The 13,437-nt window shown below is 40.9% G+C and overlaps 4 protein-coding genes across 4 annotated transcripts; 1 reads left to right on the forward strand and 3 right to left on the reverse strand.

The window, feature by feature from the left end:
* Window positions 1–222: 222 nt before the first annotated feature.
* LOC101242174 (otogelin-like protein) lies at window positions 223–7,671 on the reverse strand. The gene is made up of 18 exons (XM_018817274.2): window positions 7,422–7,671; window positions 7,196–7,357; window positions 6,342–6,439; window positions 4,876–4,974; window positions 4,709–4,801; window positions 4,549–4,644; window positions 4,392–4,493; window positions 4,055–4,335; window positions 3,642–3,837; window positions 3,446–3,579; window positions 3,161–3,355; window positions 2,972–3,110; window positions 2,308–2,436; window positions 1,976–2,196; window positions 1,062–1,626; window positions 641–927; window positions 482–582; window positions 223–373 (listed from the first exon to the last, which is right to left on the reverse strand). Exons 1-18 carry the CDS (start codon window positions 7,475–7,477, stop codon window positions 223–225), a joined length of 3,105 nt encoding a protein of 1,034 aa, XP_018672819.2. The 5' UTR covers window positions 7,478–7,671.
* Window positions 7,672–7,864: 193 nt separating this feature from the next.
* Window positions 7,865–9,913, reverse strand: LOC100184132. The gene is made up of 4 exons (XM_002125356.5): window positions 9,760–9,913; window positions 9,336–9,482; window positions 8,878–8,998; window positions 7,865–8,696 (listed from the first exon to the last, which is right to left on the reverse strand). Exons 1-4 carry the CDS (start codon window positions 9,816–9,818, stop codon window positions 7,941–7,943), a joined length of 1,083 nt encoding a protein of 360 aa, XP_002125392.1. The 5' UTR covers window positions 9,819–9,913; the 3' UTR covers window positions 7,865–7,940.
* Window positions 9,914–10,178: 265 nt separating this feature from the next.
* Window positions 10,179–11,226, forward strand: LOC100179441 (NADH dehydrogenase [ubiquinone] 1 alpha subcomplex subunit 6-like). Its single transcript, XM_002125560.5, has 3 exons — window positions 10,179–10,373; window positions 10,430–10,545; window positions 10,993–11,226. The coding sequence occupies exons 1-3, from the start codon at window positions 10,235–10,237 to the stop codon at window positions 11,122–11,124; spliced, it is 387 nt and encodes a 128-aa protein (XP_002125596.1). The 5' UTR covers window positions 10,179–10,234; the 3' UTR covers window positions 11,125–11,226.
* On the reverse strand, window positions 11,143–12,833 carry LOC113475723 (chromobox protein homolog 2-like). Its single transcript, XM_026840364.1, has 5 exons — window positions 12,667–12,833; window positions 12,574–12,617; window positions 11,926–11,991; window positions 11,613–11,661; window positions 11,143–11,562 (listed from the first exon to the last, which is right to left on the reverse strand). Exons 1-5 carry the CDS (start codon window positions 12,760–12,762, stop codon window positions 11,179–11,181), a joined length of 639 nt encoding a protein of 212 aa, XP_026696165.1. The 5' UTR covers window positions 12,763–12,833; the 3' UTR covers window positions 11,143–11,178.
* Window positions 12,834–13,437: the final 604 nt, after the last annotated feature.

The following is a 13,437-nucleotide window of genomic DNA, read 5'->3' on the forward strand; positions in this document are numbered from 1 at the left end:
TAGATATGTTATAACATTTCTATTATAGATATATTATGACATTTTTATTATAGATATATTATGACATTTCTATTATAGATATGTTATGACATTTCTATTATAGATATATTATAACATTTTTATTATGGATATATTATGACATTTCTATTATAGATATGTTATGACATTTCTATTATAGATATATTATAACATTTTTATTATGGATATATTATGACATTTCTATTAGAGATATATTGTTTCTATCCCACTTACATTTTTACAGAGTGACTCTCTACTGCACCCAGTAATAGCGTTGCACACCCATTCCCCACCACGACACTCACAACTCGTACACACCGACCGTCTAGCGCTACCGTGTGGATAAACCATGTTTCTGCAACAAAGTTTTACGAAAAGGTTATATGACGTGCTTAATGATAAGACTTGGTCATTTATGGTGAAACAAGATGTTGCTCCAGTGCATGCAACATTAGAATATTACCTGTAGTAGCATGAACAACTTGATTTACTGACACATCTCCCAACAGATGAATCAAATACTTCGCCACTCGCGCATTCACAACCCTCCACACATTCCAAACTCTGTCATAATGTATATTGTTGTTGTGATACACACCATTATGATGTCATACACACTTACAGTATTACACTGATTGCCTGAGCTGACCATCTCGCATGTGACATCACAATCATCGATACATTCCTTCCATACCCTCCCGTCGAGGCATGACATTGAGCATGAGGCCTCATTTCTCCACGCAACGGGTCGACCAGCGATGGCACACGCACGAGCATATGCGCTGAACACGCCACATTTACAACTTGTAGCATCAGCTTTAAACTTATGCATGCAGTGACACACATCATGTTGACACATGTTGATGTAAGGTGATGGGTCAACTAGGTTGTTGCAAGCTTCAAATGCACCTGGTGTATATATATATGGTAAACATAAAATAAATACACATGGTGTATATATATATGGTAAACATAAAATAAATACACATGGTGTATATATATATGTAGAGATATTGTTTAGTTGTTATGTCAGCACAGCTTACCGAGTTTCATCTGAGCGCACATAACGGCCGCGTGAGTTTTATAACTTGATGACAAAGTACACGCATCGACGGTCACCCCCGTCGTAACTTGGTTGGTTGCGCAAGAAACATCGGTCTTCCATGAATTACCAAACGCTGCAACATCTAATGTTGTGGCACCAGATGGCGTAGTGAAATCATCGCCTTGGTTAAGATTATAAACCCCACATAAACCCTCAACCTTGTTCATTAGGTTGGGTTGTATCTTCAAATAAATTCGATTGTTTCCATCCCACGTTAGTTCAAACCCAGGTGTGGAAACTCGGATAAATACTGAAGATATTCGTTCAAGTTTAAGGTTCAATGTTCGATCATGGTGTGGTAGAGTGATGACTGCATTGTTCGACACAACCCTTGTGTTGGACATCAACTCATACACACCCCCTCCAGATATTTTGAACGAGATTGTTTTCTTGCATTCTTCTTCATCATAGAAACCACAGCCATGGTTTTGAACCCAAACCGCAAACGATTCTTGCGTACCAAGTTTGGTTTGAAGCAAAACGTATTCGCAACCTCCTGCAAACTAAATATAATGCGGGGAATGAATGTTATTAATTATACTTGCAACAACAGTCCATATATCATAGGTGTTGTTTCATGCACCTTGTGCTCGCTTACAAGTTACCACAGATGCAACTTATTTAACCTTGCATGACGGTGCAACGACAGTCGTTATAACACGGGTGTTCTGTTTCATACACCTCATGCTCGCTTACAAGTTACCTTGTATGTGACTCTGTGGGTGATTGTTATTATTTATGGCTGATAAATTAGACAACCCATTAATGACACCGGTGATGGGACAATTGCCATTAACTGTCTTATTCAATGACACAAACGCCCGCACATGAAAAGTTAGTTCGCCCAAGTACCTGGTATTGTCTTCCATCGAATGTGATGTAATGATCCTCCCCTATGACATCACAAGTAGCAGGGCATTGTTGGTCGGTACAGTTCCATCTTCCTCCGTTACAAGTACAATTATTACAATCTTGTTTGATGACATCACCATGTTGGAACACTTCCCCTGCTTTCATACAAGGACACGATCGTAGTTCAACACAGATGTCCCGTGTCATGTCAAGCATTGTACCTGCACATAACAACAACCTCTAATTATACATTGCCCCAACATACAAAAAAGCCACAAAAAGGGGGTTTGCTATCCCTGAAGCTACCTGGTTGTGGTGCCACAAACACCCACCTGTGGGACAATGACAACCGTCAACACAAACATCGTTGCCACACTCCCGATCAAAGTGAGAACTCTCGCATGTCACGGGACATGAACTTCCACATTCGCTGTAAATCTTCCCTCCATTGCATTGGATGCCTGGAATAATGGGGTGTTATGAGGTACTGACAGTCGTTATATCACGGGTGTTTCATACACCTCGTGCCAGCTTACAAGTTACCACGTATGTAACTTATTTATCCTCGCATGGCGGGGCAACGACAGTCATTATAACACAGTTGTTCTGTTTCATACACCTCATGCCCGCTTACAAGTTACTACGTATGTAACTTATTTATCCTCGCATGGCGGGGCAACGACAGCTGTTATAACACGGGTGTTCAGTTTCATACACCTCGTGCTCGCTTACAAGTTACCACGTATGTAACTTATTTATCCTCGCATGGCGGGGCAATGACAGCCGTTATTACACGGTTGTTCTGCTTCATACACCTCGTGCCCGCTTACAAGTTACTACGTATGTAACTTATTTATCCTCGCATGGCGGGGCAATGACAGCCGTTATTACACGGTTGTTCTGCTTCATACACCTCGTGCCCGCTTACAAGTTACTACGTATGTAACTTTAATATATAGTTTTAACACTCAGCAAATGTGACAACTTGTTAATTACCGCACAATGTCGGGTTCCTCCATGTTAGAACAACTCCCATGTAAGCACAACTTCTTGAGTAATGTGTGAGAGTACGGCATGAACAATCAAGCGAGCCACCGCAACTACATACATCCATCATACAACGTTGGATGTATTCCTGGGTACATTATGTTAAGTGATGTCATAATGTGTATTATGATGTCATACCTGTGGTGGTATGATGTCATGACACGGAACGAACGCTTGACTGAGCAGCACACGGCACCGAGTCTCGACCAATGAGAGGGCTTCGTTGGTAAAACCTTGGCAAGGATGTGAGACATCTAGTGGCACAGGTTCGCACGAGGTAGAGGGAGACACCAAGTGGTAGTAGTTGCCAAAAGCATTTGGGTTCGTGAATTCCTGTATGACATCACAATAAAGTATGATACTTCCATTACATATTTATATGCCATAATAATAATAAGTAAGACCATGAGTATAGCATCCCACCATTTGATCGTTAACAATGAAGTCATTATCTTCAAGTCCGTCATAATCCCCGCACAAACCACACATCTCATTCATCAATGAATCAGGAACCACTACGTAAACCGAGGCCTCATTGTCAAAGAATACGCGGACACCTGTGATGTCATAATGGTTGTTGATGTCATATTGGTTTTAATTATTACCCAACACTACCCACCTGACATCAAGCGAGCTACCGTGTAAACCCCCACCCTCTCCAACGCTATCGAGTTATCGACCGTCTTTGGCATCTTGATCAACTTATCGTTGTGTGTAGCTGTCGAGTTGGGGTACATGATAACTGTGTGCGTGGGGCCGACTTCAATGATCACTGAGCGTTTACATGAGGGGGTGCAATCATAGTTGTTAACAACCTACCAAAATATTGTTGTTATTATTATTTAACTGAACAAATGTAAAGAAACCACAAAGCATGATTGGATATTAATGTACAGTCAAACTAAATGGTGAAATCTGATATATTTAATTAATATTTAATTAATTACTAATTAATTTGTTAATTGTTTCATAATTGTTAATTAGTATTTAACCGTTATTTAATTAATGTTTAAATTGTTGTATCTGACCTACCGTGACCCGGAAAGTCCCTGAGCATTCATACGTCATAGCATAGGAACAATTGCCGGGATAATAAAACTTTTTCCCATCGTAAGTGACGTAATGGTGCATCCCCCAAGTCGAGCAAACACTCTCATGGTCACGTGATGCTATACTTGTGACGTCAACAATAGGCACTACCTCACCGTTGACGTCACGATCCTGACATAATGACCCCGAGTAACCTTCTTGACACAAACACACATCCGGTTCAACACAACGGCCTCCGTTCAAACAATCGTTCACACATATAGCTGTGATGTTATAAAGGGGTTATACACGTCATAACCACGGCTGCATTGTTACATACCATTGTCACAATGATCGCCATTATATCCTTCCAAACACTCGCAAAGATCTTGGGCCACGCATCGACCGCCATGGAGACATTCCCCTCCACAATCAAAGTCAGCTGTAATAGGTTTATAACGTAACATCATGACGTGATTATGGCGTCATATACATACGTGTTTGACAATAATTTCCGGTCCATCCTCGAGAGCAAGAACAAATATTCGGGGCCGAACAATTCCCACCGTTCTGACATTGAATATCACAAACCGCTACAAATAAGTGAATTGCGATTTTGCACACATCATGACATCAGGCGCATGACGTCATACTTACGTAGTTGGCATTGCTGGCCCATCCAACCGGCAACACACTGGCAGCGTTGAGGAGCAACACATTCTCCTTCGTTTAAACAAGCATCGCATATCGCTACACATATTATGACGTCAAATTTAAAATAACAAACGTGTATTATGACGCAACACATCCGAGATGTTACTTACGTGACTGGCACAATGTCCCTGAGTACCCGGTTCCCGAACAATCACAAGCCTCGGGTTCGGAACAAACCCCACCATGTTGGCACTTGTTACGACACACAGCTGTATTGTTACATTTGGTCAAAATAATAACGTATGTAGCTTATTTATCCTCACATGGCGGGGCAACGACAGTCGCTATAACACGAATGTTCTGTTTCATACACCTCGTGCCCGCTTACCAGTTACCACGTATGTAACTTATTTATCCTCGCATGGCAGGGCAACGACAGTTGTTATAACACGAGTGCTCTGTTTCATACACCTCGTGCCAGCTTACAAGTTACCACGTATGTAACTTATTTATCCTCGCATGGCGGGGCAACGACAGTCGCTATGACACGGGTGTTCTGTTTCATATACCTCGTGCCAGCTTGCAAGTTACCACGTATGTAACTTATTTATCCTCGCATGGCGGGGCAACGACAGTCGCAATAACACGAGTGTTCTGTTTCATACACCTCGTGCCCGCTTACAAGTTACCACGTATGTAACTTATTTATCCTCGCATGGCGGGGCAACGACAGTCACTATAACACGAGTGTTCTGTTTCATACACCTCGTGCCCGCTTACAAGTTACCACGTATGTAACTTATTTATCCTCGCATGGCGGGGCAACGACAGTCACTATGACACGAGTGTTCTGTTTCATACACCTCGTGCCCGCTTACAAGTTACCACGTATGTAACTTATTTATCCTCGCATGGCGGGGCAACGACAGTCGCAATAACACGAGTGTTCTGTTTCATACACCTCGTGCCCGCTTACAAGTTACCACGTATGTAACTTATTTATCCTCGCATGGCGGGGCAACGACAGTCGCAATAACACGAGTGTTCTGTTTCATACACCTCGTGCCAGCTTGCAAGTTACCACGTATGTAACTTATTTATCCTTGCATGGCGGGGCAACGACAGTCGCAATAACACGAGTGTTCTGTTTCATACACCTCGTGCCAGCTTGCAAGTTACCACGTATGTAACTTAATCGTTATAACACGGGTGTTCTGTTTCATACACCTTGTGCCAGCTTGCAAGTTACCACACATGTAACTTATTTATCCTCGCATGGCGGGGCAACGACAGTCGCAATAACACGAGTGTTCTGTTTCATACACCTCGTGCCCGCTTACAAGTTACCACGTATGTAACTTATTTATCCTCGCATTGCAGGGCAACGACTGTCGTTATAACACGGGTGTTCTGTTTCATAAACCTCGGGTGTGATTTTCATGTATGGCTGATAATATGGACAACCCATTAGTGACCACTGGGTTGGAGCAATTGCCGCTAAATGTCTTCCCTAGGCACACATGCGCCCATAATGGTAGCAGCGACGAGCCTAGAACCCATTACCTCTTAGAGGCAGACGCGCTAACCGCTTCGTCACGGCGCGGAACATTAACCACTATTATGACGTCATAGTTACCTATTGTGCATTGCTGCCCAGTCCATCCATCGCAACAAGCAGCGACCTCTTTCGTTTCTTCGATTGTTTTCGTCACAATGAAGGGTTCAATGGACGATCTGCAGCATTGTTACGTCACAAAATGCATTATTGCACTATATAACGTAATTACAGCACTGTGACGTAACTATAGCCCGTAACGATGACGTATGCTCCCATTAAAATGAAGGCTTGCTTTAGCTGCCTACGTCATCATCGTAGGTCAGGACTAAGGAAGCCTTCGCTTTATGGGAAGTTTGAGGCAAAAAATAGTGCCAGTCTTAGACGGGTGGTGGGGTAGCGAAGTTATGGTTGTCCCAGTCTTGGGGGGTTGGTGGGGTAGCGACAGTTATGGTTGTCCCAGTCTTGGGGGTTTGGTGGGGTAGCGACAGTTATGGTTGTCCCAGTCTTGGGGGGTTGGTGGGGTAGCGACAGTTATGGTTGTCCCAGTCTTGGGGGGTTGGTGGGGTAGCGACAGTTATGGTTGTCCCAGTCTTGGGGGGTTGGTGGGGTAGCGACAGTTATGGTTGTCCCAGTCTTGGGGGGTTGGTGGGGTAGCGACAGTTATGGTTGTCCCAGTCTTGGGGGGTTGGTGGGGTAGCGACAGTTATGGTTGTCCCAGTCTTGGGGGGTTGGTGGGGTAGCGACAGTTATGGTTGTCCCAGTCTTGGGGGTTGGGTGGGTTAGCGACAGTTATGGTTGTCCCAGTCTTGGGGGTTGGTGGGGTAGCGACAGTTATGGTTGAACTATAACAGGCTGAACCAATCTTACAGCCGGTAACTACAGATCTATATTTAGGAACTAACGATTGCATTGAAACAATCGTAAACTCTCACCGATTTAACGAACAATATTCCATTCCGTCGACGCTTTGTTTTGCTATTATGACGTCACCATCCTGTCTATTCGAACATAACTGATAGTTTAAAACATTCCAAACCGTTCGCGATTCTTCGACTTGCACTTCTTTCTCGGTTGTTATGGTGACAGGACATACACTGTGACGTCACCATTAGTTGTTTCGTCATAATACTTATATTATTATTACGTCACAATACTTACTTTTCCTGCGCATACGTCACCGCCACTATAACGACGGCGAACAGTAATAATCTCATATTGTTACGTCACAATAAATCGCGACGAGGAAACTTTGAGAAATGAAATCTTGGAATCGCGATTGGTTTATATACCATGATTGTTACGTCACAATCCACGTTTGTTGTTGAGGATGAAAGTTCCAACATATTGTTTATTCGACAACAATTGATCGATGAAACTTAACAATCGCTGAACAAACAACGAATTGTTGACGTCATAATACCTCTAACTTCATCTCGAACACCTCTGTTACGTCATAATAAAATAATAAGGAAAAGTTCACGGCGTAATGTTCTAATCTCCGCGTTAAGTAGTTGGCCACGTCACAATACCTTCGTTTGTTTTGTTAAGAATAGTTTTTCATCCGGGTACAAAGAAAACATCCGTGTTCATACGGATTGGGCCATGGGAAAAATTGCTCGATTTATTTTTGAACGTTTCATAATTAAACAAAGAAACACAAAATTATTCTAAATAAATTTATTTGAAATATAAATTCTTGTCGTCGTTAATGTCTTGATAAATATGTTCGTTGTTTGATTTTCCCTCCACAGGGGGGCGTGGGATGAATTGAACATAGTTACGGGGAATCTCATTGTTATGGCTCCCCCCGCTGACCAATTGCATTGTGGGTCGTTGTTTTTTAATCGACATGGACCCCATGTTCCTTCCGAGCAGAGAAACATCGTGCATGGAATCCATGGGTGGATACCTCACTTCAGTGATGTCGATACCCTCGTATATATCATCGGATTCCTCCGATATTTGATGAACTATCTTTGGTTTCCTTCTATGTTCCCACGGTATCGGATTCGATTCAATACGTGATGACTTATTCAAACGCTGTCGCTCCATTGGTTGGTTTGAACGAGGCATGGTTGCTGATTGGCTCATGGGGAGTGCTGTGACGTAATTATCCGACTTGCGACTCTTTCTACCACCTAGTGGCTCGCTGGTAAACTTTAAACCCGGAAATCGATTGAAAGTGTCCTGTACTGCCATCGAGCGGCCGGTATGAGTCGAGCTTAGCGAGCACCGAGCATGAACAAGGAAGAAATCCATCCCCACCCTGGTTAGGTTTGCTTTCCAACATCCGGATGTTGTTAAACTTTGTGGTTGAAACAAGAAAGCTTCCTGTGGTTTGTGATAAATATATCCAAGCCTCATCATTAAACCTTCTGCAACTTTAGGGGAAAAGTTGTCGTGCATCACGTATTGGTAGTGACCGGAGTATTTCTGTCGACAAATATGACGTCTATGTTTAATTTGTAGTTACAACATAACATATAACACTGGAGGAAAGCGACCTCTTGTTGAAGTCGATGAAAGGAAACAAAATAAACAATTCCTGCTTTATCTAGAAAGAGAATTTCCTTCGTTTAGAAATCTTTCTCTTTTTCCTTATTACTCAACCCACCTTAACTTTGAAGTAAGATTTCCGCCAAGGTGCGTTTAATATTCGCCATGAATACCAACTTAGAATAAGAAACACCGACGCAAATTCCCCCCAAATATTAGTGATACCATCATGCTTGTTTCTGGAAGGAAAATATTTATTCATATTAGTTGACAAACTCCGCATACATAATATACAAACATATAAATATGTCTCTTGGATTACGACAGTAATACAGCAGTGAAGGTTTAATAATAATTAAAACTAAAAGACAGGATATAACGATAAAACAACAGTTGTTAAAACACGCTTACAGTTGAAACATTTAACATTTAATGAAAAAAATAAGCGTGGTCGCTACACCTGGCAGACAAACAACGATTTATTTATTTTAAGTTAAACTTTTAATAAAAACAAAAGTTTGCGTAAAGACACGACCCGTACAATATGGATCGACTTATTACGTTTATGGTGCTTACTGTAAAACATATTGATCAAAATTCCTTGACACATGATAACTATCGTCAACCTCTCCTCCACTTGTTAGGAAAGATTCAGCTGCGTGCAAAACTTGTTTATATTCCTCACTGTCTTTAATCTTCTCTTCATCAGCAGCCAGTGGTTGTCTGGAATGTAATAACCGTTAATTTTAGCTATATCGAACTATCGAAGTCGGCTTAGACAAAAACGGACACTTTTTAACACTAGTGAAGAATCCTCCGGTACGTTACAGATTAGACTCGTGGAAAGCGTTAGAGGTTGGAGCTTAGGGGTTATAGGGGGTTGGTGGTTATAGGAGTTAGGGGTTAGCAAATAAGGTGAGGGGAAGATTCTTCACTAGCACCAAAATTTTCACTGGATCACTGATACTTTGAATTATCAAGAGATAAAACGTTTTCTTACAATTCTCTTCGTTGAATGAAGTTATTTTTGTAAATATTTTCATATTTTTGTCTTTCCATTTCAAAACATTTTTACTGAAATCTAAACCTGCAAAACAAAACTTCAGTAAAAAATAAAATCAAGTTAAACTACAAACGAATGTTAATAATTAAGTAGTTGCGTAATATTAAAGTTTAAACATTTGAAATGAAACAAATAATTCGTCCCAGCAACCGAACAAAAGGAAGTTACATTGGTCGTTTCGGCAACATAACACAACATTAATTTTCGATTTGAGTTTAGCTAAAGGAATTAAAACAAATTATACTAATTTTAATAACCCAAAAAAATAATTTATTAATCCTGAAAGTTTAAACGCAAATTAAAAAAAAAATATTAATAATTTAAAGATTTCTATAAAAATGTCACCTTCGGATGTTTCGGCAAGGTTTGTTTATCAAGTTAGAATTCAACAACTTTCAATATTTTGTTGAAAATGTCGTCGGTTGTTGCTCGTGCGTTAAATTCTTCCAAGAGGATTAAAATTAAACCGATCGTGTCTTCTAATCCCGACCAAGCTAAACGCCGGGTGTTAACGCTTTATAAACAATGGTTTCGTGCAGTTCCATTGATAAGTATGGAAGTTGAATGACTGAATATTTCAAGTTTAACATTACCATTATTATCGCAGTAAGAACATACCAACTGCCATACCCTGTTGAAACTGTACAAGCAAAAATTAAAGAAAACTTCATGAAAAATTCTCATGTCCGCGATGTGAGGGCAATCGACATTTTAATTATCAAGGTGAAATAATGAATGTTAATTATTTATTCTTGTGTAACAGAGTACGGCAGTCCCTGTTGAGACCCTACGTGGCAAGACCGTTATTTTCGCACGCGCACGTGCTATCATTAAAAATCATTTCCAAGCCATGTTAGGAAATCTTACTTAATTTAACACGCACTTTTTTTATTAATTAATTAGCGTGTGTGGGACAAATTATGGCATGCAGAACCAAAGTTTGTAAACAAAATCCCACACGCACCTGCCATGGAAAGGAAACGACAGTGGTAACTAATGGGTTGTCAACTTAGACAATCACCCACAAAGTTACATACATGATATCATAACTTGTATGTAAGCACGCAGTGGATAAAACAGAACACCCATTTCGTAACATGTGTTGTTGCCCCTTCTTGCGAAGATGAAGCAAATACATGCATTTAACTTATTTGGAAACAATCCCCCCAGGGTGAAATGGACCTCCAGGAAACTTTGCTCAACTGGAAGCAAGATTGCCACGTTCGAGATTATTTCGAACACCCGACCAAGATCCAAGAACCAACCGATTTTCTTGGAAAATTTTTGACCCAAAAACATTAATTTTCAAAACATTTCTTATCTATGCGTCGTGAATAAATTTATTGGAACAAAAATTCATGTATTAATATATGGGTCAATAAACACACCCCCGCGCTCACATTCTAGGAAAGTTACATTCTGCGAATGCAGGTTTACATCGGTCACGGTGATTTCGTTAAAATTCCAATTGTTTGATGTTACAAGGGGCTTCCCCTCCTGCGATACAACTTTCTTACGAGGCCGTCCGATTGATCGGCGGAGCAAAGAAACATTTTTCATCGGAAAACACTTTTTCTTCGTATCCACCTCAGGCTCATCGACAATCGTCTCTACTTTCTCCTCTATGACATCACAATCAACTTTATCAATTTCTTTGTTCTCTTTTTTTATCTCCATTTTCACGACCGATGAGCCACTAGGTGTCTCTGCTGGTTCAGTTTTCTCTGGTTCGTTCCAAACCTTGAAACAATCGATTATTGATGACATCACAATCAACAACAAACGCTTACTGGTCGTTGTCGTTTTTGTTTCCGACCTTTTCGTTTCGAATTTGTTTCCCTGAAAATATTTAACCTGTCAATCAATCTATCACCCAACCCCACCTGTCAATCAAACACTCACCCCTTCCCACCTGTCAATCAAACACTCACCCCTTCCCACCTGTCAATCAAACACTCACCCCTTCCCACCTGTCAATCAAACACTCACCCCTTCCCACCTGTCAATCAAACACTCACCCCTCCCCACCTTTCAATCAAACACTCACCCCTCCCCACCTGTCAATCAAACACTCACCCCTTCCCACCTGTCAATCAAACTCACCCAGCTTCGAACATGTCAATCAAAGTTTGGTCGAGAATATTTTCCTTTGGTTCCCACGTGCTGTGTCTATAAACATGATTTGGAATAATTATTAAATAATCGGTTGGTTTGGTCATTTATATCCTCGTGGGCAGGAACTTGAGTGACTTATCCATGGTTGCCACTCCCATGTCCACAGTCGAGTTACTGAAGCTATTGCAGTGTGTGGATAAGCAGACATGACTTTTGGTTGGTTTGGTCATTTATATCCTCGTGGGCGGGAACTTATCCATGGTTGCCACTCCCATGCCCACAGTCGAGTTACTAATGCTATTGCAGTGTGTGGATAAGCAGACATGACTTTTGGTTGGTTTGGTCATTTATATTCTCGTGGGCGGGAACTTGAGTGACTTATCCATGGTTGCCACTCCCATGCCCACAGTCGAGTTACTGAAACTATTGCAGTGTGTGGATAAGCAGTCATGACTTTTCAGTTGGTTTGGTCATTTATATCCTCATGGGAACTTATTTATGGTTGCAGAAATAATAAAATATCCATGAACACATGTATTCTGATACACCAAACTCTCATAAGTTGAATATGTCGGTATATACACGAACATCAACATATCATACTTTCTTCTTAGCCAACGTACATGCAGCACTTACCGTGTAGACCAACCTTTCCATTTCACAAAGAATTCGTCTCTTCCCTAAGTTTGAATAATATTAATCAAGGAACTTAAATTTATCAAAACAAACCTTTTTTGATCTTTTTTTACTGATTTTTTCTGCCTGATAAACATTTTCTCCGATATCGTTCATGTTGATTATGTGACACGCTTGACTGCGCACCATAGAATCGTCATTGTCGCTCTACTGTGACGTCACAAATATCGCTGTTCTGTGACGTCACTTGACCGCGCGAAGCAAACAAAGAACGAAATTTATTAAACACGAAACAAACGAACAAAATGCTTTAAATCATCCAGAATTACTTGGTGACGCGCTACCACTGGGTAGCGGCATTGAAAAGAAAGTTTTTAAAGTCACGTGGTCGTCGTCATTATGACGTAACAATGCATCCAATGTTAGAGTGACGAAAAGAAAACAGGGTATTGTGACGTAAACAATACAAAGTATTTGTGAGGTTTGATCCAAAGTTCTGATTCCAAACAGCGCAATTATGACAACACAAACCACCATTATAAACAAAATGATCCACTTTGTTATGATTCTTTCCCGTGGCATCTAGAAATACATTATGACGTCACAAGGGCATTACTATGACATCACAAACCTTATAGAAATCTTTAGCTGTCATTGCCATTGTCACCCCACTTGTGATGTCACAATCATCATTGTCAACATTAGAATCAACCTCCTTGTATGACATCATAGAGGGTTTGTCATCCAGTGTTTGTTGCGTAATAATAGATGTGACGTCATAATCAGAATGAGCTAATAATGTAATGTAAATTACTTTATCCTCGCGTGGCCGGAAAACCACAGTCGTTATCACACGGGTTTATC

The sequence above is a fragment of the Ciona intestinalis genome, unplaced genomic scaffold (genome assembly GCF_000224145.3).
Source record: "Ciona intestinalis unplaced genomic scaffold, KH HT001221.1, whole genome shotgun sequence".
Lineage (NCBI taxonomy): Eukaryota > Metazoa > Chordata > Ascidiacea > Phlebobranchia > Cionidae > Ciona > Ciona intestinalis.

Excerpts from the sequence above, each read along its gene's own strand:
- LOC101242174 (XM_018817274.2), bottom strand. The coding sequence starts at position 7,477 with ATGAGATTATTACTGTTCGCCGTCGTTATAGTGGCGGTGACGTATGCG. Across the intron at positions 928-1,061 it reads GTGCGCTCAGATGAAACTCG|GTGCATTTGAAGCTTGCAAC; the intron begins GTAAGCTGTGCT and ends TATATACACCAG. Across the intron at positions 374-481 it reads AGTTGTTCATGCTACTACAG|AAACATGGTTTATCCACACG; the intron begins GTAATATTCTAA and ends ACTTTGTTGCAG.
- LOC100184132 (XM_002125356.5), bottom strand. The coding sequence starts at position 9,818 with ATGGAAAGACAAAAATATGAAAATATTTACAAAAATAACTTCATTCAA. Across the intron at positions 8,999-9,335 it reads TTTGATCAATATGTTTTACA|AAACAAGCATGATGGTATCA; the intron begins GTAAGCACCATA and ends TTTTCCTTCCAG. Across the intron at positions 8,697-8,877 it reads AATCTTACTTCAAAGTTAAG|AAATACTCCGGTCACTACCA; the intron begins GTGGGTTGAGTA and ends ATTTGTCGACAG.
- LOC100179441 (XM_002125560.5), top strand. The coding sequence starts at position 10,235 with ATGTCGTCGGTTGTTGCTCGTGCGTTAAATTCTTCCAAGAGGATTAAA. Across the intron at positions 10,374-10,429 it reads TCGTGCAGTTCCATTGATAA|TAAGAACATACCAACTGCCA; the intron begins GTATGGAAGTTG and ends TTATTATCGCAG. Across the intron at positions 10,546-10,992 it reads TCGACATTTTAATTATCAAG|GGTGAAATGGACCTCCAGGA; the intron begins GTGAAATAATGA and ends CAATCCCCCCAG.
- LOC113475723 (XM_026840364.1), bottom strand. The coding sequence starts at position 12,762 with ATGGTGCGCAGTCAAGCGTGTCACATAATCAACATGAACGATATCGGA. Across the intron at positions 11,992-12,573 it reads TGGAAAGGTTGGTCTACACG|ACACAGCACGTGGGAACCAA; the intron begins GTAAGTGCTGCA and ends TCATGTTTATAG. Across the intron at positions 11,662-11,925 it reads ATTGACATGTTCGAAGCTGG|GGAAACAAATTCGAAACGAA; the intron begins GTGAGTTTGATT and ends AAATATTTTCAG.